The sequence below is a fragment of the Lampris incognitus genome, chromosome 6 (genome assembly GCF_029633865.1).
Source record: "Lampris incognitus isolate fLamInc1 chromosome 6, fLamInc1.hap2, whole genome shotgun sequence".
Taxonomy (NCBI): domain Eukaryota; kingdom Metazoa; phylum Chordata; class Actinopteri; order Lampriformes; family Lampridae; genus Lampris; species Lampris incognitus.
Window position 1 is genome coordinate 38743783 of NC_079216.1, and position 25094 is coordinate 38768876.

At 44.1% G+C, this 25094-nt stretch overlaps 1 protein-coding gene across 5 annotated transcripts in view; it reads left to right on the forward strand.

The window, feature by feature from the left end:
• The window catches only part of bicd1a (bicaudal D homolog 1a), a 104756-nt gene that overhangs the window by 70761 nt on the left and 8901 nt on the right, over window positions 1-25094 (forward strand). For all 5 annotated transcript variants that reach the window (XM_056281593.1, XM_056281592.1, XM_056281594.1 and 2 more), the window contains exons 2-3: window positions 13541-13753; window positions 23953-24105. In XM_056281593.1, coding sequence (XP_056137568.1) covers window positions 13541-13753; window positions 23953-24105 — 366 coding nt within the window. The remainder of the gene's footprint in view (window positions 1-13540; window positions 13754-23952; window positions 24106-25094) is intronic.

A 25094-nucleotide genomic window follows, 5' to 3' on the forward strand; every position in this document is an offset into this window, starting at 1 on the left:
TGGTTTCTCACTTTAGGTCTTTGGAAACGGTAGTTCCCAGAAACTTGAAGGTCTCCACATTTGACACAGGGCTGTTGGATATTGGGATAGGGAGCATTGCTGAGAGGTGTCTCCTTAAGGCCACTGTCATCTCCACAGTCTTGAGCATATTCAGCTCCAAGTTGTTCTGACTGCACCAGAGCACCAGCTGCTCAAACCTCCCACCACTATGCAGACTTGTCATCATCCTGGATGAGTCCGATGACAGTAGTGTAATCTCCAAACTTCAGTAGTTTAACAGCTGGGTCCTTGGAGGTGCAGCCGTTGGTGTAGATGGAAAAGAGCAGTGGGGAGAGGACACATCCCTGGGGAGCACCAGTGCTGACTGTTTGTATACCAGAAGTGACTTCCCCCAGCCTCACCTGCTGTTTCCTGCCTGTCGGGAAGCTGGTGATCCACTGACAGATGGCGGAGAATACAGTGAGCTGGAGGAGAGGATTTCTGGAATGATGCTGTTGAACGCTGAGTTTAAGTCCAACAGGAGCCTTGCATATGTCGCTGGGCAGGCAAGGTGTTGCAGGATGTAGTGCAGTCTCCTGTGTATAGTGTGCATAACAGTTTATGTAGACAAAAGACATGCATGTGCTCTCTCTCTCGCGCTCTCTCTCTCTCATACACACACACACAGTTGTATTTGGAGGGTATACACAACATCAATTGCATGTCTGTCCATCTTGGGAGAGAGATCCCTCCTCTGTTGCTCTCCCTGAGGTTTCTTCCTATTTTTTTCTCCCTGTTTTTTTTTCCTTTTAGGGATTTGTGCCTTATCCGATGTGAGGGTCTAAAGACAGGATATTGTAAAGCCCACTGAGGCAAATTTGTAATTTGTGATATTGGGATATACAAATAAAATTGACTTGACTTGTCTAGACAGCTGCATGGCTTTCCCTGTGGTAGTCCTGTTTGCCTCTCTCCGTGGTGCTGAAATCCCTGACTCGGTCACTGGGCCAACCATGTGGACAGGACTGAACCATACACACATGCTTCAATGCGTGCGTGCGCGTGCGCGTGCGCGCATGCGTGCGTGCGTTTGTGTGTGTGTATGTATGTATGTGTCCTTATAACTTCCTGCTGGAACTCAAAACACTGCAGGAAGATTTAATTTGGCTCGTATCTGAACTTTCTTCACAAAACAAATTCAACAGCCTTAATGTGAGTCTTAAAATGGGATAATTCTCATTTGAGTTTACACTTCATAAAATTCATTTATGAAGTGTAAGCTCATTTAAAATCAATTTAAACTAAATGAAATGAAATTTAAATTTAATTTAATTTTAAATTCATTTAAACTTCATTTTTATACTCAGTATAAAAATCAGTCCTTGTTAAACAGGTATACAGTTGATCTTTCTAAAATCTTTATATTATCAGACAGTATCCACATGGCTCAGAATAGCTCATTAATAATCAGACTAATAGCTAAAAATCATTGCAAATGGAGCACACACCCACCACAGTTCTAATAGACAATACCTTCTGAGTTACATTTTCTATTGTTTGAAAGGGGTGGTTTGAACCTTCATCAGTTCATTAAATAGGACAGTATAAGTAGACACAGAAACATTTAAACCTCCTACGAGAATTAATACTCACATACTAATGTTTAAACAAAATCACTGGATTACGCAAATCCTCCCGTTTGAGATTTTAAAAGAATGAAGGATTGTTGAATGGCTCAGTGTTTTCGAGGCTTTAAATAAATAATTAGATGCATGTTCATTTTGGAACTGCAGCAACAAGATGCAGGCTGTGAATGATGTGTCTGTTAAAGCGTTTTATTCTGATTACATGCTTTACGCATATAAAGGCAAATCAGATTATTGCCTCTGTGTGAACAGGTAATGTAGAATACACATTTGGAAGTAATTCATTCACAAGGATGAGGGAATCATACTCGTTTTTTAATCTTTTGTAACGCGGGGCTTAAAATGAATGCAATTTGTTGCATAGTTTCTTTGGATTACTGCTGATTTCACTTTTCTGTGTAGATACAAGGGGGATGGGACACTCAAAATATTATAGCAAATCACAATATTCATGATGAGATATTTGAAAAATTGCAATATGTATCGATGTGGCACTAAAATATTGCTGTAATATTGAATCGGGCGGTTCTTGCTGATTCCCAGGCCTAGAACCAGGGAATTCAGAGAATTTAATAAAAATCCTAATCTTATCTATTTATATCTTAATAATCAGCCTCTCACTGAGCTTGTGACCTCCAGTGTTCAGTTTAATCCATCCAATATTGTTCTCTAACCCTGACAATTTAATCAAGTGGAGATCCAGATCTTATATAACCAACGATAAGTATATATTTTGCAGTGGGCCATGCAGCTCTGGGTCACTCCGTTACTGTGTGTCCCCCGGCTCCTTAATTTGGAGGTCAGGTTGGCGATTAATCACTGTTGTAGAAGTAGTTCACGTCTCTCCCTTCTCTCCCTGCTCTATCCACACATACACAAGTGCAGAAACAGACAGACAGACAGACAGACAGACAGACACACACACACACACACACACACACACACACACACACACAAACCCAAACTTCATCTCTCACTGGCCTGTTTCTCCTCATTAGGATTTTGCCACAGATGGGGGAAGGATTGCATGGTTGCATGGTTGCATGTGCTCCTCCTTCAACACCAGCAGAGGCGTTGGTCCACTCCCTCTGTATGGGCCCCCTTCCCAGCCCCAGGGATGAATATCTATAGGAGGGGCTTCATTGTCTAGACTGTATCAACTGAAGCTCAGGGGGCCTGGGAACCTTAGGGCTGAATCCATAATGGGCTCTATTCCCCACACAGGATTGAACAGTATGCCGGTAATAAGCACACTTATCAATATCATCCTAAGGAAAATATATTAAATTTAATCTCCGTCACAGACTTTGAAATGTGATGTGGCATGAAGACTTGTGATAATTTTGCACCCAACAATGCAGTGACCTTTCTTAGGCTCCATTAACATCAAGTTGCATTAACAATACGCATAATTTTAAGAAAAGGTATATTCTTGCCGCAGTGCTGTAGCACAATGTTTTCTCTTCCCAGGAAAAAATGCTGTCGAGTACGGCTGCAACAGCAGGGTCGGAGCATATTGTGCTCCCGTGTGTGTGTGAGTGTTGAGACGTCACCATTGGTGTCGTTCATTGTGACTTCTGTTATAAATAACAGTAAGCAGATGGAGGATGGCCCAGCCTTTGAAGGGGGCTAGTTATAAAACCATCTGCCTCTCCGCTTCCAAGATCTACCGATTTTTTTTCCATGGGTGAGTTGAGCTGCTGAATCACTGCCTGCATCTGGGACAGAGTTTGAGTGTCTGACTTTCTATCTGTCGGTCAGTGTCTGTCTATGCGCCTGACATACTTTTATTTTCAGAGCCTTTCCTATTTTGTGTTGTGCACAAGGTTGTTCATGCTGACTGTTTGTTTTTTTGTTGTTGATAGAATTTTCTATAATAGTACATATAGTGCAACAAGCATATAAATAACTAACAGAGCAGACAATAGGGCCCAACATGTAGTGATAAGTACGATAAACAGCTCTTGGTGGTCATAGTATGATAATATAAAACTGTAAAATAACAAACAAACAAACAAACAAAATAGAAACATAACAAAACAATACAAAACAAAGGTACCACTAACAGAGTATTGTTTGTTTTTTTTGTACTATTTCCCCCACCCCCCAATTGTATCCGGCCAATTACCCCACTCCACCCCCTCTGCTGATCCAGGGAGGGCTGCAGACTACCACATCCCTCCTCCAATACATGTGGAGTCGCCAGCCGCTTCTTTTCACCTGACAGTGAGGAGTTTCACCAAGGGGACGTAGCACGTGGGAGGATCACGCTATTCCCCCCAGTTCCCCCTCCCCCCTGAACAGGCGCCCCGACCGACCAGAGGAGGTGCTAGTGCAGTGACCAGAATGCATACCCACCAAGCCGGAGGTAACACGGGGATTCGAACCAGCAATCCCTGTGTTGGTAGGCAATGGAATAGACCGCTACGCTACCCAGACACCGGAGTATTGTTTGTTAATATGGCATATTTCCAGATATGAGAATAGTAGTGCATTTTTTGTTGCATTAAAGGGCTGCCGTCATATTTTTCAATATTTATTAAGTGAACTGCACTAACTTCTTTAATCCACTGTTATAAGAGGAGGTGAATTGGCTGCTTTAGATATGAAGGGAATTAGGTGACATGCCAGAAATGAGGCAAAAGCTACTGCAGTGCTTGTACGTAGATGGTAACTTCTTTTGGGGCGACATCGGAGATCACTATGACTGGGTTTACCGGACATTTTCCATGATGATGCAGGAAATCCTCCTGCACGGTCCGGGCCAGATTTTGGCCACAGCTGCAGCTGTGAGGCCCAGGTGGGTGTTGACGGGCTCCCATCTGAAACAACAATGATAGCTCATTCAGTCACACTGTGCTGAGATTTAATCAGATGTTGTTGTTTTTCTAGAGGCCCTCATTCTTCAGCATTCACCAAAATCCCCCTCTACCTCCCGAGGGGGAGAGACAGGAGGCAAATGGCCTTTTTCAGAAATTAGTAAGAGATGGGGGGGGGGGTGGGGGGTGGGGGGAGTCAGGTCACTCTAGAGAAAGAAAAAGAGACAAAGACTGATTATCACCATATGATTGCAAAACAGGTCCTTGGTGAATATTTGTGTTTGCGGTGGTCTGTGTGGTTCCAGCTGTATTACTGCACTGACTGTTGCTTTTATTCATATGCTAATTGGAACTTGAATGACATGAATATCTGTAAAAAGAGACATTACTGAATCACTGTTGCGAAGACTTAATTTTAGTGATTGTCATCTGGGCGTTCAGTGGCAGGGTATAGCTACGTGACTAGTTGAATAGGTGGGGAGTACACAGTGTGACCAAGCAGATTTAATGGAATACATGTATAGGTGGGGGATTCTGGTTGACCATGTGCAAGGCAATTTCAGCCCCTGTTATTCACTAGTCATTACTGGGAGTGCCTCTTCAGAGAAATTACCCTCCTGTTGGCGAGAAGATCTATTGGTTTGCCAGCGTTGACTGCCGATCTCTGGGGCTTGTCTGAAAATGGGGAAATGAGAATCAGCGGGTGAAATGTGACAAAGGGAGGTGGTCAATAAAGGGTACTGGACTAGTGTGTGTGTGTCTGTGTACATGTGTGTGTGTGTGTGTGTGAATAACAAGTACATTTATCAGCAAGACACAACTGATCCCCACCCACCCCCCCACACACACACACACACATTCTTCATGCATAGTACATAGCATACATGCTCAGTATGCATCAAGACAGACAGCGCCATCGAAATGTGACGGTGTGAATTGATAGCTTAGCTGAATCATCCTTGCAGCTGAGCATCTGCTGAACATCACACAGTCTTCCTCTCTAGACCACCGCAGTGTGTTGAGAAAATATCATTTTGCCTTCATCCCCATTACAATCCGCACTGAAGCAGAACAAGTCTAGCTGTGATAGATTATCCCTGTCTCACAAAGGGACTGAAAGATAGTGCTCACTGCATCGTTCACACCTCATACCACGATGCTGATTCAAAACTTCATCGGTAAAAAATTGGCTGGAGGCATTGTGGGACGAGAAGACTGCCACAAACTAGTTGTTTATATCATCGGCATCGTATCTAGGCTTCATAAATGATTTAACTCTCGCAGAGAAAATGTGATTATGTAGTTGTGAGGTGAAAAAAGAGGCTGTGTGTGTTTCTTTTTTTTAATGCACCTAACACACACACACACACACACACGCACACACACACACACACACACACACACACACACACACACACACACACACACACACACACACACACACACACACACACACACAAAGAAAATAACACCAATCCGTTTTAGATTCTTTACAGACGTGAGACTTGGGATCAAACTTTGGATTCCGGTTATAGTTACATCAGATTACATACATAGAAACCTAATTTGTCCAAAGTTGAGACATCTCTATTGGTCTGAATTGTGTTTTCTAGTCAGGTGTTTTGATTAGTTATGGACTACTGAAGAAACAAATGTGTATCAGATCAAGTAAATCGGCATCCACATGGTCATGCATGACCCATGGCAACAGGAGTGTACTGGGAAAGAAATTCAGCCCTGGACTTATCCAATGGGACTGGCTCAGGGGCGGGGGGGGGGGGGTTATTGGGTTGGTGAGGGTTGATTGCATAAGTACAGTATATACGACAGTCGGCGGTGGGGGGTGGGGGTAATGTAATTACAGCACATAGCCCACTAGATAATCCAGTCCTTGCTGGTAATGATATAGTCTTTTATTGTTGACCGGTGATGGAAAGTACCATTCCAGGACATATTTCAGTAGGCACAGACTTATATTGTAACACGCCATCATCATGGCTTAAATAGTAACAAGTAGCCTATCAGTGGGGTCATTTTGTAACCACAAGTTACAGCATCACAAAAAGTTGAATCTGTTCATCTGGACACAACCTTTATTGAGAGAAAGATGGCGACAGATGTACTCTTAGGCCCCATCGCCATCTTACAATGCTGTGATTGCAACCATTCCCCAATCCTCTGTGAATAGTACACATGGCCATTGTAACTCTAGTTAATGGTCACGACTAACTGCATATGAAACCGATCGTTGTTTTCAGTCGTTATGCCACTGTATTGTTTATAAGGGTGGGGATACCGGCAGTCAGTTTAGACTGAAGAGGTCACTTAGATGAGTGATGAAACGTTTCTCTCTCAACAAACGTTTTGTCCAGATGAACTGATTCAACTTTCTGTGATTTCCTTGCCTGGATTGTTGAGCGTGCATAAAGACACACGTTACAGCAGTTTTAACTGAACATGTAGCCTAGCCTATAGTTCAATGTCCATTTTACAGCTTCAGTCTGCTCCTCTTAAATATCGTTGTTGGCCACTAGAGAATGCTAACGCCAAAACAGTACGTCGATTTAAAAAAAAAAATTCTCACGGCATGCGTCGCAGAGACTGGAGGGGGACGTTTGGTAGGACGCACTTGCAACTGATGTATGGACATACGGAGGACAACAAATAATGTTACAGTTGTGAGGATATGCCATAGCTCGTAACTGATGTATGGACACACGGACGTCAACAAATAACGTTACAGAGGTGAGGACATGCCATAACTAGCTTGAAACTGATATATGGACACATGGAGGGCAACAAATAACGTTACAGAGGCGAGGATATGCCATAGCTCGTAACTGATGTATGGACACACGGACGTCAACAAATAACGTTACAGTGGTGAGGACATGCCAAAGCTAGCTAGCTATATAGTTAGCCTAGTTTACTCATGACACTCGGGATATGACTAATCTACTACTACTACATTTGGCTGCTCCCGTTAGGGGTCGCCACAGTGAATCATCCATTTCCATTTCTTCCTGTCTGCTGCATCTTCCTCTGTCACACCAGCCACCTGCATGTCCTCCCTCACCACATCCATAAACCTCCTCTTTGGCCTTCCTCTTTTCCTCTTCCCTGGCAGCTCCATAGTCAGCATCCTTCTCCCAATATACCCAGCATCTCTCCTCCACACATGTCCAAGTAATCTCAATCTTGCCTCTCTTGCTTTGTCTCCAAACCGTCCAACTTGAGCGGTCCCTCTAATATAATCATTCCTAATCATGTCCTTCTTCGTGTTGGACTTCAGCTCACTCTACCAACTCATCTTCATCAATGTGAGAGCGTAGTCCTGCGTGTTTGTTGATAAAGCAATAGGAGAAGATGTTCGGTCTCAAAACCATCCGTTTTATTTAGCAGTAAATGGATAAAGCATTACAGAGCTCTGGGTCTAGATCTTCTTATCCCTGACAAACAACAGATTGTGTCAGTTCACGAAGTCTGAATCCCTCTCCTTTCCCTGACCCAGTCTTTATACTATACAAAGTGTTGACTGAATATGGATGTGTGGTCTTCTTTCTGATTGGTCCGTTCATCTGACTCCGTTTCCGCCTCACTGATATCCGGACTCCAGGTAATCTTCTTCTCCATCTGTGTTGCAGCTGCCGTCGTAGCTGCCGTCGTAAAATCCTGTTCCTATCTCTGAAACCACAAATCACAGCACATTTGTCTCCACTCCCCCCTGACCACAACACTTCCAGTGTCCCCCTTTCCCATTCCCACCTTCCATGGAGACAGACATCTTGTCTCTACTCCCCCTTTACCACAACATCCTTATTGCTCCCTTAGGGTCAGTGACCCTCACACCTAATTTACTCTGCGACCCTCTGTCTGCTAACATACTCAGTACTTTTCCACTGCCACTATAGACCCTCCTGTCCTTGTAACAAGCCCTGTTCCTCATGCATATGTTTTCCCAATGATTAATATATCCTTATATCCCTTATTCCAATTAATACGTTGTAATCATCATTATTAAACATCACACCATTATATTTATCTACATTCGTCACTCCCAATGAAAATCTTAGCATCTTCAACTCTGCCACCTCCAGCTCCGCCTCCTGTCTTTTCTTCAGTGCCACTGTCACCAAACCATATAACGTAGTTGGTCTCACAACCATCTTGTAAACCTTCCCTTTAACTCTTGCTGGTACCCGTCTGTCGCAAATCATTCCTGACACTCTTCTCCACCCACTCCACCCTGCCTGCACTCTCTTCTTCACCTCTCTCCTGCACTCCTTGTTACTTTAAACAATTGACCCCAAGTATTTACACTCATATGCCTTCGTCACCTCTACTCCTTGCATCCTCACCATTCCGCTGTCCTCCCTCTCATTCACGCATAGGTATTCCATCTTGCTCCTACTGACTTTCATTCCTCTTCTCTCCAGTGCACACCTCCACCTCTCCTCAACCTGCACCCTACTCTCACTACAGATCACAATGTCATCCGCAAACATCATCATCCACGGAAACTCCTGCCTGATCTCGTCCGTCAACCTGTCCATCACCATTGCAAACAAGAAAGGGCTCAGAGCCGATCCTTGATGTAATCCCACCTCCACCTTGAACCCATCTGTCATTCCAACCACAAACATCATCATTGTCGCACTTCCCTCATACATATCCTGCACCACTCCTATATACTTCTCTACAACTCCCGACTTCCTCATACAATACCACACCTCCTCTCTCTACACCCTGTCGTATGCTTTCTCTAAATCTACAACGACACAATGTAACTCCTTCTGGCCCTCTCTGTAGTTCTCGATCAACATTCTCAAAGCAAACATCACATCTGTGCTGCTCTTTCATGGCATGAAACCATACTGCTGCTCGCTAATCATCACCTCTCCTCTTAACCCAGCTTCTATTACTCTTTCCCATATCTTCTTTTTATGGCTGATCAACCTTATACCTCTGTAGTTGCTACAGTTCTGCACATCGCCCTTGTTCTTGAAAATCAGTACCAGTATGCTTCTTCTCCACTCCTCAGGTATCTTCTCGCTTTCCAAGATTGTATGAAACAATCTAGTTAAAAACCCCACTGCCATCTCTCCTAAACATCTCCATGCCTCCACAGGTATGTCATCAGGACCAACTGCCTTTCCACTCTTCATCCTCTTCATAGCTTCCCTCACTTCCTCCTTACTAATCCACTGCACTTCCTGATTCACTGTCCCCACATCATCCAACCTTCTCTCTCTCTCATTTTCTTCATTCATCAGCCCCTCAAAGTACTCCTTCCACCTTCTCAGCACATGCTCCTCGTTTGTCAGCACATTTCCATCTCTATCCTTGATCGCCCTAACTTTCTGCACATCCTTCCCAGCTCGGTCCCTCTGTTTAGCCAATTGGTACAAGTCCTTTTCTCCTTCCTTGATGTCTAATCTGTCGTACAACTCACCATACGCCTTTTCCTTCGCCTTTGCCACCTCTCTCTTCGCTTTACACTGCATCTCCTTGTACTCCCGTCTACTTTCTTTGGCTTTCTGACTATCCCACTTCTTTGCTAACCTCTTCCTCTGTATAATTTGCTGTACTTCCTCATTCCACCACCAAGTCTCCTTGTCTTCTTTCCTCTGTCCAGATTACACACCAAGTACCTTCCTAGCTGTCTCCCTCACTAGTATGTCTGCAGTGCCTGCCCAGCCATATGGCAACTCTTCACTACCACCCAGTGCCTGTCTTAACTCCTGCCTGAACTCCACACAACAGTCTTCCTTCTTCATTTACCACCATTTGATCTTCGGCTCTGTCTTCACTCGCTTCCTCCTCTTGGTCTCCAAAGTCATCCTTCAGACCACCATCCGATGCTGCCCTAGCTATGTTCTCCCCTGTCACCACCTTGCAGTCTCCAATCCCTTTTATATCGCGCCTTCTACATAAGATATAGTCCACCTGTGTGCACTTTCCTCCACTCTTGTACATCACCCTGTGTTCCTCCCTCTTCTTGAAATATGTATTCACCACAGCCATTTCCATCCTTTTCACAAAATCCACCACCATCTGTCCTTCCACATTTCTCTCCTTGACACCATACCTACCCATCACCTCCTCATCACCTCTGTTCCCTTCACCAACATGTCCATTGAAGTCCACTCCAATCACCACTCTCTCCTCCTTGGGTACACTCTCCACCACGTCATTCAACTCACTCCAGAATTCTTCTTTCTCTTCCATCTTACACCCAACTTTGCGGGGCATATGCACTGATAACATTTAGCAATACCCCTTCGATTTCTAGCTTCATACTCATCACTGTATGACACTCTCTTCACCTCCAACACACTCTCGACATACTCCTCCTTCAGAATTACCCCTACCCCATTTCTCCTCCCACCATGGTAGAAGAGTTTGAACCCACCTCTGATACTCCTGGCCTTACTCCCCTTCCGCCTGGTCTCTTGCACACACAGTAAGCCTACCTTTCTTCTTTCCATCATATCAGCCAGCTCTCTCCCTCTACCAGTCATGGGGCCAACATTCAAAGTTCTGACTCTCACCTCCACACTCCTACCTTTCCTTCTTTCTCACTGCCTCTGGACATGCCTCCCCCCTCTCCTTCCCCTTCGCTCAACAGTAGCATAGTTTCCACCGGCATCCTGCTGGTAAACAGTACTGGTGGCCTTGACCGATCCATCCGGTATGTAAATCTTAGGCCCAATTTATACTCCAAATGTCGGCTAGCAGACAGATGTCTCTCGACAATTTTGACGTCATGAGAGACACGTTTTGTCCCCCAGGGCTGTTGTGTACACGACACATTTTCTTATGTCGCAGACTCGCGCACATTATGTCGCTTAGCTGTGATTGGATAGTTGGATTGAAGGGACGAGGTGTTCGAGCGTTGCCATGGTTTTGCTTGAGAGCGTTGTTTACGCGCGCTCAAACATAAAAAGAACACTCGCTACTGTTTACAACACAGCGCGTGACGCGAAACGTTTCCATAGATACCAGGAGACAGTCAGCGACATTGCGACAAGCATAAATGCAACATTATTCATGTTCCGCATATTTGATTTGGCAAAGATTTTACGCCGGATGCCCTTCCTGACTCAACCCTCCCCATTTATCCGGGCTTGGGACTGGCATTAAGAATGCAGCGGCTTGTGCATCCTCAGTGGCTGGGTTGGCATTAAAGGATATGACTAATCCCTGGAACATAATCGCTATTTGTTGGTCCCCCGCATTTCTTGGTGAACACTGCCTTGCTCCACTTGCATACACAGCACAGGTGCACCGTAGGTGTGGACAGTTTCGTGCTTGTTTACATTTGGAAGTCCGTGCCTCTAATACCTGCTTCCCTTCTTCTCTAATTTTTTTTGAGCCCTCCTTTACTTTTTGATATTTTCTTATCCATGTCTTTCATTTACCTTTATTTAACCAGGTTAGTCCCATTGAGATTAAAATCTCTTACAAGAGACACCTGGCCAAGAATGGCAGCAGTACACCAGTTTCAGCACACACTCACATGAAGACAACAGAATATCTCAAAGAGCAAAATAGCATAAAAATTAAGGGAAAAGATACAAACCTGTTATCAATTGAAACATGTACAATTTCCAATAGACTCAGATTCTATAGACTTAACCATACCTTTAAATTCTGATAGAGTAACCAAGTCCTGGAGTTTAAGTCTATTCTGCAAGCTATTCCAGGCATATGGTGCAGAACACATAAAGGGTATTCTTGCCCAGCTCAGTCCGAACTTTAGGAACAGTCATTTGCAAGGTGTCCTGAGACTGTAACCCGTGTTGTATGGACAGAAAGATAGATAAATAACAGGGGAGGGTACCCAGAATGACCTTATAGATAAAAACATATCAGTGACTAAGTCGCTGTGTTGATAGTGCAGGCCAATTGACTTTCGTTGGTCATCTCACAGCTGCGTGATACTTAGAATGTTAACACACGTTAACTAACTTGGTTGTGATTGGCCAGTGAGCGCAGTCCCGGAACACGCACGCAGCATGTTCTCATGCAGACCCTGAATGAGAGGCACACAGGGCCTGTCATGGATTTGTTTGACTGCCCACCTGCCCACCGATGTGGCGGCCCACCGGGATATGTCCCGCTATGCCCGATGACCAGTACACCATTGCATGGTAATTATGGTTTAGTAACACATTCAAAGAACCACAATACACTGAAAGTAAATAATCATTTCAAATGATAAACTCATATGTACAGGGCATGGTGGTGCATGGTTGTGGCTCATAAGATCTTTGCAGAGAGCACTTTAGGACACTTATTGATCCACAGTCTCCAACATAGACCACGCAGGGCAGTCAACACCTTTTATTGATGTAATGTCCACAACTTGCTGATGCACTGTAGTGCAAGATATGTCCAAATATTAATGGAGCCACAGAGACAGCTGCAGCTTAATGTACAGGAATTCGACAAAACAAAGTGTATGCAGTGCAGATTTCCAAGCCATTAATGTAGGGATACATCAAAGAAATTAATTTTTTTTCATTTTATTTTTTAAGATATTATATTTCTGCACAACTTTATATCACCCTGTGCTGAGTGGATAGACGCAGAATGAACAGCATCCACCTTCACTGTGCAGCTTTTGTTCAGGGGTCATTGGCTGCTGCTTGTTGTGCTGTTTAATGGCTGCTTTGATCTCCTCAATCAAGCCCAACCTCCTTTATCACGACAAGTCAGCTCTCAGTGCTGTGAAAACCTGTGTCAGGAGAATGGGAACACTGTTTCTATTGATCGAAGTTACCGGTGGGGGTGAAATATCATCTTGCATAGACAAACACCAGGTACCCTTGAGGAAAAGCCCCCGCAGGTGTGTTTATGTTTAGAGTCACAGTAGTAGCGCCCCTAGTGGGGGTAAGTTGTAAAGATGTGTTGGATCTACATGTCAGTGGATGTAAAGCCAGTAGAAATTCCCTGTTAATTTTTTTTCTCATACGCGGCACTCACAAATGACGTCATTAATGGTGATGCTTCAGAGCTGTGACACAAATTGATGGCATTAACTGTAACCCTGCCTCTAACCTCCACCCTCCCCCTGCTATTCTCTCTCCCCAGGCATTTGGCCAGGCATACTCCAACCAGCGCAAGGTGGCGGAGGATGGAGAGACAAATGAGGAGACGTTGCTGCAAGAGTCAGCCTCGAAGGAGGCCTACTATATGGGCCGTCTGCTGGAGCTGCAGACGGAGCTGAAGCTGAGTCAGTCTGTGGCCTCCAATGCCCAGTCAGAGAATGAGAGGCTCAATGCCATCTTGCAGGAGCTACGAGAGGTAAATTCATCAGCATGTTTCATCAGCAGTTTATTTTTTTACAGTTTGTTTTTCTCACTGCACAAAGGGGAGAGACAGAAAACCTGGTGAACAGATGCTGACAGTTAGGTTGAAGTTTGGCATTAAAGGGAAACGATCCTGATTTTTGCAACAACAGCTTTATGGAGAATTCTTATTCACATTTTCTTATACAATATAGCCTATTTCAATAAAGCTCATTGAAGGTCGTGGCAAACGAGGAAGTAAGGGTTTTAGTTTTCATAATTCATAATATTCATAGTATCACTGGCAGCCAATTTCCACAAATGTTCACCAGCATGTCAGAGACACACAAAACAATGCTCTCATTGTTATGGCTGCTAATGGACATCCCTACAACATACATGTCAAGATAATGCTGAAAATTGTGATTTTTTTTCTCCCCCTTTAACTGGGGCTAGAACTTATACTACACTTGCAAAAATGTTCTTTACACATACATATAGAAATTCACAGACATTGCTTTATGATTTTTTTCAGAGCATTAGTGTACAGCTCACATTCACATAAACATCTTCCTAATTTTAAAGAATACTGTAACCAGTAACTTTTTCTGATTTAGATGTATATTTGAAGATGTGCAAGATGTGCATTTTGAGCAAGATACGTATTTTGATTGTTGGCTAATTCGATATTGCACATGCTCGATGAGGTAGTCAGTGGTTACAGTTTTCTCTAAGAGGTTGAGTTCAGTCTCGCCCGTTAAATAATGAATACTAATAATGCATTACATTTTTAAAGTATCTTTTACAAACCCATGGATGCTGTAAACTGTAACAGAAACACAATGATAGATGACATTATGAAACAATGCAAAGCAATAAAAGCATACACAGAGAGAGGGTAGCACATAGGGGGACTGGAACAATAAAGGTAGAAAAGAATTATAAAAAGCCTGGGGGAAAGAGAGAGGCTTTAGCCTAGATATGAAAACAGTAATGGACTCAACATTATGGATTGAGGGGGACCTAATGTGAAGTTTGGGTGCTTTCTCAATTTTCATATGGATTTCCTCCAAAAGACCAAAAACATGCGTATCAGGTGAACTGGAGACACTTAACTGTCCAGAGGTATGAATGAGAGTGTGAGTAACTGTGATTCTGTGTGTGGGGGCCCCGCGATGGACTGGTGACTTTTCCCCTTAAGGTAATGAAAATGGATCGATGGAAATTCTTGATGACCAAATTATTATCTTTACTCACGAATAGCATACAACTATAAAATGGTGGCATATAAAATCTGAAATTATATTGCGAATATCATTGGCAATATCATTTCAGATTTCATTCCTGTTGAACTTTATTTACAACCTCTTGATGAAGGACAAGGGTTATCTTTTGCAGGCTGAGGGGAGTCATGCCACACACAGATAATACATATGCATCAGGGTGCAGATGTGCGCTGCACATGGACTCATGTACATGTGCATGTCCGCAGCCTCTGGTGGGCAGCGCAGGGGTTCGAGTCGGGGTCAGACGCTGTAGCCACGACTCCTTTGTGGAGGGCAAATCCGGTGCTAAGCTGGGGAATAAGAGAAATGCCCTGAGCTCGGCACATGTGTGGGGGCAGAGCGAGCCAGGCTGCTCTCTCATCACTCACCAGGCACTACAGCCAACAACCCTGGAGATACAAGGACATACTCCCTTATTGATTATAGCCATCACGGTATGCTGTGAGGTTTAATTGTCACTGTTTGTACCGGAGTTTACCTCACCCTTCCCCAAAAACAAAAACTATGGTCAGACAGCTCTCTCACTTGTACCTTGTACTAAATATAGAATCTAAGGTACCAAGTTACAGGCATACTTTATATAAGGTTAAAGTGGTTCTTCATTACTTTATCAATGATTAATAACTCATTTATTAATAAGTTATAGATCAGCAATAAGCTGTCCCAATGCATTAATAAAAACGCTTTTTTGGTTGCTTTGTTTGGAGGCCATATTTTATTAATGCAAGATCGTCTCTGTATACATTCTCTCAGAAACCATGTGACCAGTGAGGCTTGCTAGTTCACATTCTCAGTGAACAGCATACAAATAACACGTCTTGAAAATGTCGTGCAATGCATACGCAAAAGTCAATTTCTACACAGTAGCAAGAGCAACTACAGTTACAGTGGTTAAATTTGGGGTTTAGGTTAGGTAGTGGCTAAATTAAGCAGTAGGGATTACGTTTAAGATAAATGTTATAGGGAGTGGTTTGTCTATCTTCATCTAATCATGGTTTCAGAGAGAAGTTCTTTGGTCCATGGCCCACATGGGCTCCCAACATGTCAACCCAAAAGGGCTTTTTACTAATATTTTATACTGATTTATAACAATTAATGAATTAGTTATTAAACATAAATAAAGTATTAGCAACAACTGAACTTTTTATAAAGTGTTTCTTATATTGTTAATAATGTTATATTGTCTAAGAATGAGAAAATGATAGAAGTTCACTTGACCCAGAGGTTTCAGATTAAGACACATACTGAACAAAATCGCTGTAATTTTATTTTTCAAAATGGAAGCTCTTTTTTTTCATCTGAAAACTTTCCTCATTGTGACAGTGATCGTTCATCTGTTGCAAACGCCACATTGTGTTTACAGTAATAATTGTCATGTTTACCTGTCACCTGTCTGGTTGAAATCGTCATGGAAGATGTGCCGTGCGATGTGTTCATTAGCTGCCTATCGGCTGTCTTTGATGACCTCATTTGCATATGTGATGCCTATTAATGAGGAGCAGTCTCTTTTTAATTGTAACAGGCAGATGCTGCTTCCTCACTGTGGGATTAATTAATCACAAACCTCATCTAATCAGAAGGTTTTTGTGAATTCAAAGCAACCTGCAAAACAAGATTAACAAATTAACAAAATCCAGGAGAGGGTTTACTTTTGCTTTAGGAAGTTTTGATGAATTTCTCTGTGGGTTTTTTTTTCTGGTTTTTAATTATGCTGGTGAGCAAAGTTCTATGAAGGCTAGCTCAACAGATGTTTAATTTTCTTTTTTGAATAGTTTTTAATAGGGTTTAACCCCTATCTAATTTGCTGAACTTTATCTAAAGCTAGGTTACCTCTGAAACACATCACTGCTTTAATTCACTTTTATTCATTCATTCATTCATTCATCATCAGCGGCTTCTCAGGGATCGGGTCGCGGTGGCAGCAAGCTAATAGGGCACTCCAGACGTCCCTCTCCCCAGCAACACCCTCCAGCTCCTCCTGGGGGAATCCCAAGGTGTTCCCAGGCCAGATTGGAAATGTAGTCCCTCCAGCGAGTTCTGGGTCTACCCCGGGGTCTCCTCCCAGTTGGCCATGCCCGGTAAACCTCCAAAGGAAGGCGCTCAGGAGGTGATGCCCAAACCACCTCAACTGGCTCCTTTCGACACGAAGGAGTAGCAGCTCTACTCCAAGCTCCCTCTGGATGTCCGAGCTCCTCACCCTGTCTCTAAGGCTGAGCCCAGACACCCTACAGAGGAAACTCATTTCGGCCACTTGTATCTGCGATCTCACCCTTTCGGTCACTACCCAAAGCTCCATAGGTGAGGGTTGAAATGAAGATTGACTGGTAAATTGAGAGCTTTGCCTCCCGGCTCAGCTTCCTCTTCACCACAACAGTCCGGTACAAGGTCTGCATTACTGCTGATGCTGCACCAATCCGTCTGTCAATCTCCCGCTCCATCCTACCCTCACTTGTGAACAAGACCTCAAGATACTTGAACTCATTCACTTGAGGCATCAACTCATCCCCAACCCAGAGGGAGCAATCCACCATTTTCCGGTAGAAAACCATGGCCTCAGACTTCAGGTGCTGACTCTCATCCCGGCCATTTCACACTCAGCTGCAAACTGCCCCAGTGCATGCTGGAGGTTGCGTTCTGATGAAGCCAAGAAAACCACATCATCTATGAAGGGCAGAGATGCAATTCTGAGGTTCCCAAAATGGGCACACTCCTCACCTTGGCTGTGCCTTGAGATCCTGTCCATGAATATCATAAACAGAATCAGAGACAAGGGACAGCCTTGGCGGAGTCTGACACCTACCGAAAACGGGTTTGACTTTGTGCCGAGAATACGGACACAGAATACGGACACAGCTCTCAGTTTGGTTGTATAAGGACTGAATGGCTTGTACTGCCCCAGTACCCCATAGTCGCAGTACCCCCCACAGAGTGCTCCAGGGTACACGGTCATAAGCCTTTTCCAAGTCCACAAAACACATGTAGACTAGCTGGTCAAACTCCCATGCCTCCCTCAGCAGTTCCACAAGGGTAAAGAGTTGGTCCGTTGTTCCATGGCTAGGACAGAATCCACATTGTTCCTCCTGGATCTGAGGTTCAACGATTGGTCGGAGCCTCCCTTCCAGCACCCTAGAGTAGACTTTCCCAGGGAGGCTGAGCAGTGTGATGCCTCGATAAATGGAGCACACACTCCGGTCCCCTTTCTTAAAGATGGGAACCACCACCCCAGTCTGCCACCCCACAGGTACTGTCCCCGACCTCCACACGACACTGATGAGGCATGTCAGCCAAGAGAGCCCAACAATGTCCAGAGCCTTCAGCATCTAAGGGCGAATCTCATCCACACACAGCGCCTTGCCACCGAGGAACTTCTTAGCTACCTCAGAGACCTCTGCCAGGGATATGGGTGGGGCTTTCCCCGAGTCTTCAGACTCTACCTCCTCCACTGAGGACATGTTAGCCGGGTTCAAGAGTTCCTTAAAGTGTTCTTTCCACCACCAGACAACATCCCCAGTCTGGGTCAGCAGTTCCCCTCCCCAGCTGAACACAGCCTGAGTCGAGCCCTGCTTGCCAGAACTTCCTGAAGGCCAACTGAAAGTCCTCCTCTATAGCCTCGCTGAATTCCTCCCACACCAAAATTTTTGCTTCCGAGACTGCCAAAGCTGCAGCCTTTCTGGCCTCCCAGTACCTGTCCGCTGCTTCAGGAGACCCCTGGGCCAACCAAGCCAAAAGGCCTCCTTATTCAGCCTAATGGCTTCCCTCACTGCGGGTGTCCACCAGCGGGTTCTTAGGTTGCCACCTAACAGGCACCAATGACCTTATGACCACAGCTCCTACCTGCCACATGTGTAATAGAGGCTTTGAACATGGCCCACTCAAACTTCATGTCCCCAGCCTCCTTCAGGATACACGAGAACTTCTACCCTGTGGACCCACCACCCACAGGGATGAGCATTGGGGTAGGGTGCAATGCAGGCTGGGTGGCAGGCAAAGGCAGGGACCGGGGCGTGTCGACTCCCGGCATCGCAGACTGGTCCTCGGGATGTGGAATGTCACCTCTCTGGCAGGGAAGGAGCCTGAGCTGATGCGGAAGGTGGAGCGGTACCAACTAGATATAGTTGGGCTCACCTCCACACATAGCATGGGCTCTGATACCAAATTCCTGGAGAGCGGCTAGACTCATTACTTTTCCAGAGTTGGCCAAGGTAACAGGTGCCAGGTGGGTGTGGGGATACTCACAAGTCCCCGGTTGAGTGCCATTAGGATTGTCATTGATAAAATGCAAGCAAATGTCAGTCAAATTCCTTGGAGTCCACATCAGCGAGGACCTTTCGTGGACATTAAACACCCAGGCCCTTGTGAAAAAGGCCCAACAATGCCTGCATTTCTTGAGGAGGCTGGGGAACGCCCGTCTACCCCCCAAAATTCTCACCAACTTCTACCACTGCACCATAGAGAGCATCCTGACCATCTGCATCTCAGTGTGGTACGGCAACTGCACCTCAGTAGACCAGAAAGCTCTGCAGCGGGTCGTCAAGGCGGCCCAGCATATCACCGGTACCCAGCTCCCAGCCATAAAAGACATTTATCACAAACGCTGCCTTCGAAGGGGTCTGAGCATCAGCAGAGATCCCACCCACCCCAACCATCGACTGTTCTCCCCCCTGCTCTGGGAGGCGCTACAGGAGCCTCAGAGCCCACACTACCAGGCTCAAAAACAGCTTCTTTCCACAAGCTGTTGCCCACCTGAACCTGACTACCCACTGAATGTCTGTAGATATTTTTAAATATTTTGTACTCCAGCTCTTTTTTTTTCTTTTTTTTTTTTTACTTATTTTTAGCTTTTGGTCCTCATGTGTGTATATCTTATACTGTGTTTGCTGTGTTTGTCTGTGTCTGTCTTGCACTGTTTGGTGAAGCCACAGCCCTCATTTCATTTTTAATATGTGCCTGCACATTGTTTTTAATGACAATTGAATTGAATTGAATTGAATTGAGATACACTATTTGTGATAAAATGTTAATAACAATATACCATTACTAGAGCATAAAAATTGAAAACAATTCAATTAAGAAATCCATGTTGCAGCGACGAGGGTTGGGGATTGAAACTCTACAGCCTACTGCTATTGCACTCATTCCCATACAACCGATACCTATCGGACCAAAACGTAATGCAGATTTCGGTGTCTCGTTATGATGTCTGAGCTGCCAATTGAAATATCCATTCACTGTTTTCCAGTTCCCTCTGGTGCTCTGAGACCAAGGTTACAGGCAAATAAAACATGGCTTTGTGTGACCTCTGACCTCATCACATGCCTTCACGTCAGGTTCACTTGCCCTGTCAGCAATAAGTGACAGCAGATTTTTGAGCCATTAAACCAGCTAACATGTCAAACTGGGTCAAAATCCTCAAAGCAAAATGGACACGTGTCATTGATTTTACCCAAAAAGATTCTAATATGGGACATTCAATTAAATGTTTTGTATATAATGATCATCAGTATTTTATTAATATTTAAGAAGAGTTAATATTGATCAGTATCTTTATCTTTGCAATAAAAAACAGGTCCTTCATGTTGTTATTTGCTCTATATTTTAACGAGAGTATCGGTTCAGTTTTCGGTTCAGGCACCATTTAGGCGCCGATACTGTCTTAAATGTGCCATTTTAGCACTGGTATCAGAAAAAAAATGTAAATGATGCCCATCCTGAGCAGCTAGTGAGGGATAATGGGGAGTAAGGAGTGATAAATACAAGATGAAGGACCTCTGCTATGGTTGCCAGTGTGCTGTGAACATTATTCCACTCAAACATAGCATGTGCTTGTAAACCCCAGGTCACCCTAAAGCAGAGGTGTTATAATACACAGGTTGAGCAAATAAACAGTTAGGACTTTTACTTTCTGGACCTGTTTTTTTTTTTTACACCTCTGCCCTGAAGTTACGTGTCCTGTGGCGAGGACATTGCCAGTGTTGTGTGCTGCATTGTCCCTGACCCCAGTCGATGGAGCCCTGATCTGCCCAGCCTCTATAGAGCCTCACTGACTGATAATTGGCCTCTAATCCGGTGCATTTAATACCCAGCTCAGCCCTAATACCAGCACTGACACAAATATGTAATGAGGCGAGACAACGGCTAGGAGAGGAAAAGTCTTTCACATGTCATGACATGTACTTGCTTCACACCTGTTTAATAAAAGGGTGTTGTTTGTCAGTCTTTGCAGCCACTACCAGGGTCTGTTATATGAGTGTTAAGACCCTGTTGAACTTCTCTATTTGTTTCAGGCAAAAGAGGGCGGGGAAAACAAAAGAGGCTGACAAATCAAAATAGAGCAAACGCATCACTGCCTTTTATGAAATACTGTTTGCATAACTTTTATAGTGGCTTCATGTCAGTAATTCTATGTGTTTTACAGACTAGTGTTAACACTGAGCCTAAATCTGAATCTTACATCTTTTGCTGAAGTTGAAAATGCCATCCAAAACAAAATTAGGTGCGTGTGGTGAGATAATCCATATTTCAAAGTGCCAGTGATTGACAGCCAGTACAGCCAATCAAAATCAACAGAAAGGAAATGACAAAAGACGGAAATGAAACTTTCTCGGACCACCAAGGCATTTTATCATCTTGCCGTATGGCTTCACAAGACTACACTCCTTGCAACTACAAAGGTCACTCAGATTCTAAGTGCAGGTCTGGTGAAGCTCCATTTCCTTCAGCGTGTAGTTGATAGTATCAGCATTTTTACTTGTCCAAAATTGACCTCAGCCCCTCTGTGTCAATCCAGTTCTCATTTATTACCAAAGCACCCCACCTCTATGACTGCAGAAGCGTTCACCCCCATTCATGGTCCTCTTCCAAATGTATCGATGTTTAAGGCTAGTAGAGGCCATATATCGTAGGTACCCAGTCATGAGTCGTTTTTCCCTTCATGTTTCCTGGCCTGTGTCCTACAGGAAGTCCTGTACAGGCATTATCTCTAGGTCAGCAATAATACCATATGTGTAGCGCGCCACAGGCAGCCTAGGAGCCAGCCCCTCAGCAGCTTCGCTGATGAAAGGAAGAGGAGGAGAGACGAGGAGATGAGTTTTTATTTTGAGAACTGGGAATGTCGAAAACAAGGATCCGCTTGGACAGATCTGACATGTCAAACAATATTAAAATCTATTATTATTGAGGGGCACCTAGCAACAGAAATAGTTCCTGAATTGTTTCCTAGCCCGCATCCCCAATGCTTACACACACACACACACACACACACACACACACACACACACACACACACACACACACACACACACACACACACACACACACACACACACACACACACACACACACACACACACACACGCCATGCCTGCTGCGACTTAAAGCTACAGTCACAATATAAGGATTGGAGTTGGATTATATTGTACACTTTTCCTCACAGCAGCATGCACATATAAGGAAATCTTCTTTCTGATAACAAAGAGATTATCTACTTGACATTTCTGACCCCATTTGCAATTATGGATAATCTTTGGCCTATACAAGAACTACTGTCCAACAATCCTGCTTCCAGCTGCTGTTCTCAAAATCAGATTTCTGACCCGCCCCCCAATTCTTTATCCTCACTTTTATTTGCAAGGAATTCATTCCTCTCACTGTAGGCATTTAACTGTTACACATCTTATTAGAGAAGCATAGTACAGATACCTGCCTGTTTCTACCTTGAAGTACTGTATGATCTTGTCTTTTAGAGCCATATGGTCATTGGTCGTTTGGCCTTATATTTTATGTTCCATGTTCTGCCAAGTAACCCACTTACACAACACATTTATGTCAGAGGTTGATGTGTGTCTGATCTGGCACATATTAAAGTTTTTCACTACTGTGTCTGTGATACAATTGACCCAAAAGAAATTAGAGACTGTCGAGTCATTGCATTTTTATTCAGGAGAGGTGACTGGTTTCCAACCAGTGTCTCGTCCTTGGGACATTAGTGGTGGGAAGTGTGTGGATGTTGGTGTGTCATTTCTGTGGTGTGTGTGTGTGTGTACATTGGTGTGTCTGCACATTTATAACCATCCATTCAAATGACTGCTGTCTTAAAAAGATGGGGTTGTGTTAGCCTAACCCGCAACCTAATTTCAGAATTGACCTTTCGCAAAGTACCGCCCCAGAACGGTGCTTGTCCAATCCTACCTTAGCAACGGTCCGTCAAGCTTTCAAACACAACAAAATGCTGAAACGGTGTGCAACGGTATGGGATCTGCAAACCGGATACTAGATATCTGAAAAGTTTGGAGGGGGTGTAATTTTCTTTCCCTTCCCGAAACCCAGAACGCAAGAAGTGCAATGTCGGCAATAGATTTCGCAGTATAGCAGACCCCATGGCCAGCTTAATCCATCCAAAATCAACAAAAAATACCTGTCTGCTCCAAGCTAAGCTTGCTACTAGCTATTATTGATAGCTAATACAGCTAACGTATTATTACTGTTACTTTTACCTACACAATGCGCTGTTTTCTTCCTTCATGTTTTGGTGTTTTCCGGCTACTTCCTGGATAGTTCTGAAATGCTTGACGGGCATAGCAACAGTAACTAAGGGGGGCGGGACTTTGCGAAAGGTCAATTGAAATATCCCTCTTCATGTTCTGTAGTGTTGTCCATCTCTCTCTGTCGTCATTCCCCACTTCCAGTATAGAACAGTACTGATAATGTTCTTTCTATTTTCATACATCATAATCACATTAAAAGTAGCCATCAGTTGACTTTCTTGGTTTATTCAGTGATAGGCTAGATTGGCTATGGTTTTGAATAACATCACACTGATCAGTTCTCTCCATCCTTCTGTTCTCCCCTCTCTTCTACCTCCTCATTGTACCCTTGGCTCCCCTGCCGTTTCTCTCATCCCCTCTCCTGTCCGCTTGTGTCTCTGTTCCAGAGCAATGAGACGCTGGAGCTTCAGAGGAGCAGGATGAGGGAGGAGATCAAGGAGTACAAGTTCAGAGAGACCAGGCTGCTGCAAGACTACACAGAGCTGGAGGAGGAGAACATCACCCTGCAGAAACTGGTCTCTACGCTCAAACAGAACCAAGTGAGTGTCGAGGTTGCACTTGCACGCACGCACACACACACACACACACACACACACACACACACACACACACACACACACTAACACATAAGCCTTTATCACTTCTGTGCATCATTGCATGGAAGAGGGACATAAGATTTTGTGGTGATTCTTTGACGTGCTACCTGAGGGCTCAGATTCATTTCTCTGTGTGTCAGTAAACATCGACTCTGTTCAAGTAACCTTGAGCACTATCCTGAATCTATAGTAACTCCATGAGTGCTGTTCTGTAGCTGACCTTTGAACCCCTTGGAGGAGGAAGGTAACCAGTGATTTTTTCCCCTCTTGGGTCTGAAAGATTATATCATAATAGCACCTCAATAATATCTTTGGTGAATTGAACTCACACAGAGTTCTGCCACTGTGTTGAATACAGCAATGGATCTAATTTAATAAACCCAAAATTTGTTAAGCTCTTAAAGCTTACCAAAGATTATCTTAAAGAGGACAACTATCCCCTCTCATCTAAGTCATCCTTGGTAAAGAATACTTTTTCTAGTACCACTATCATATGTCTTCCCAACACAACACAAGTGTAGCCTCCATTCATTTCTCATATGTCTAACAGATGCAGGACATATCAGAACACTGTACAGTATGGTGCTGTCAATATATTTGTTCATCACCTACTTTACACCTTTGTTCCATTACAGGTTCACTGCCACCACACTCTGCTGTGAGCCATATGGCCAAAATTGTCTTTGGTCATATCTGTGGGAACAAAGGGGTTGGAAATAGAGGGGCTATTAGAAGGAAGAGCATATATAGAGAATAAAAGAAGTAATCTCCTTGTTCATTGTAACATTTACGTACAGAGAAGGTGAGGGGAAATTACAATTAACATCCCAGCCATCCGCTGTGGTAAAATTCAGTAATTTACTGGAGCAGAGCCAATGTAAGCATCAACAAGCCAAAGGAGTGAAACTTAATTGATCGTTGTTTGACTGGCA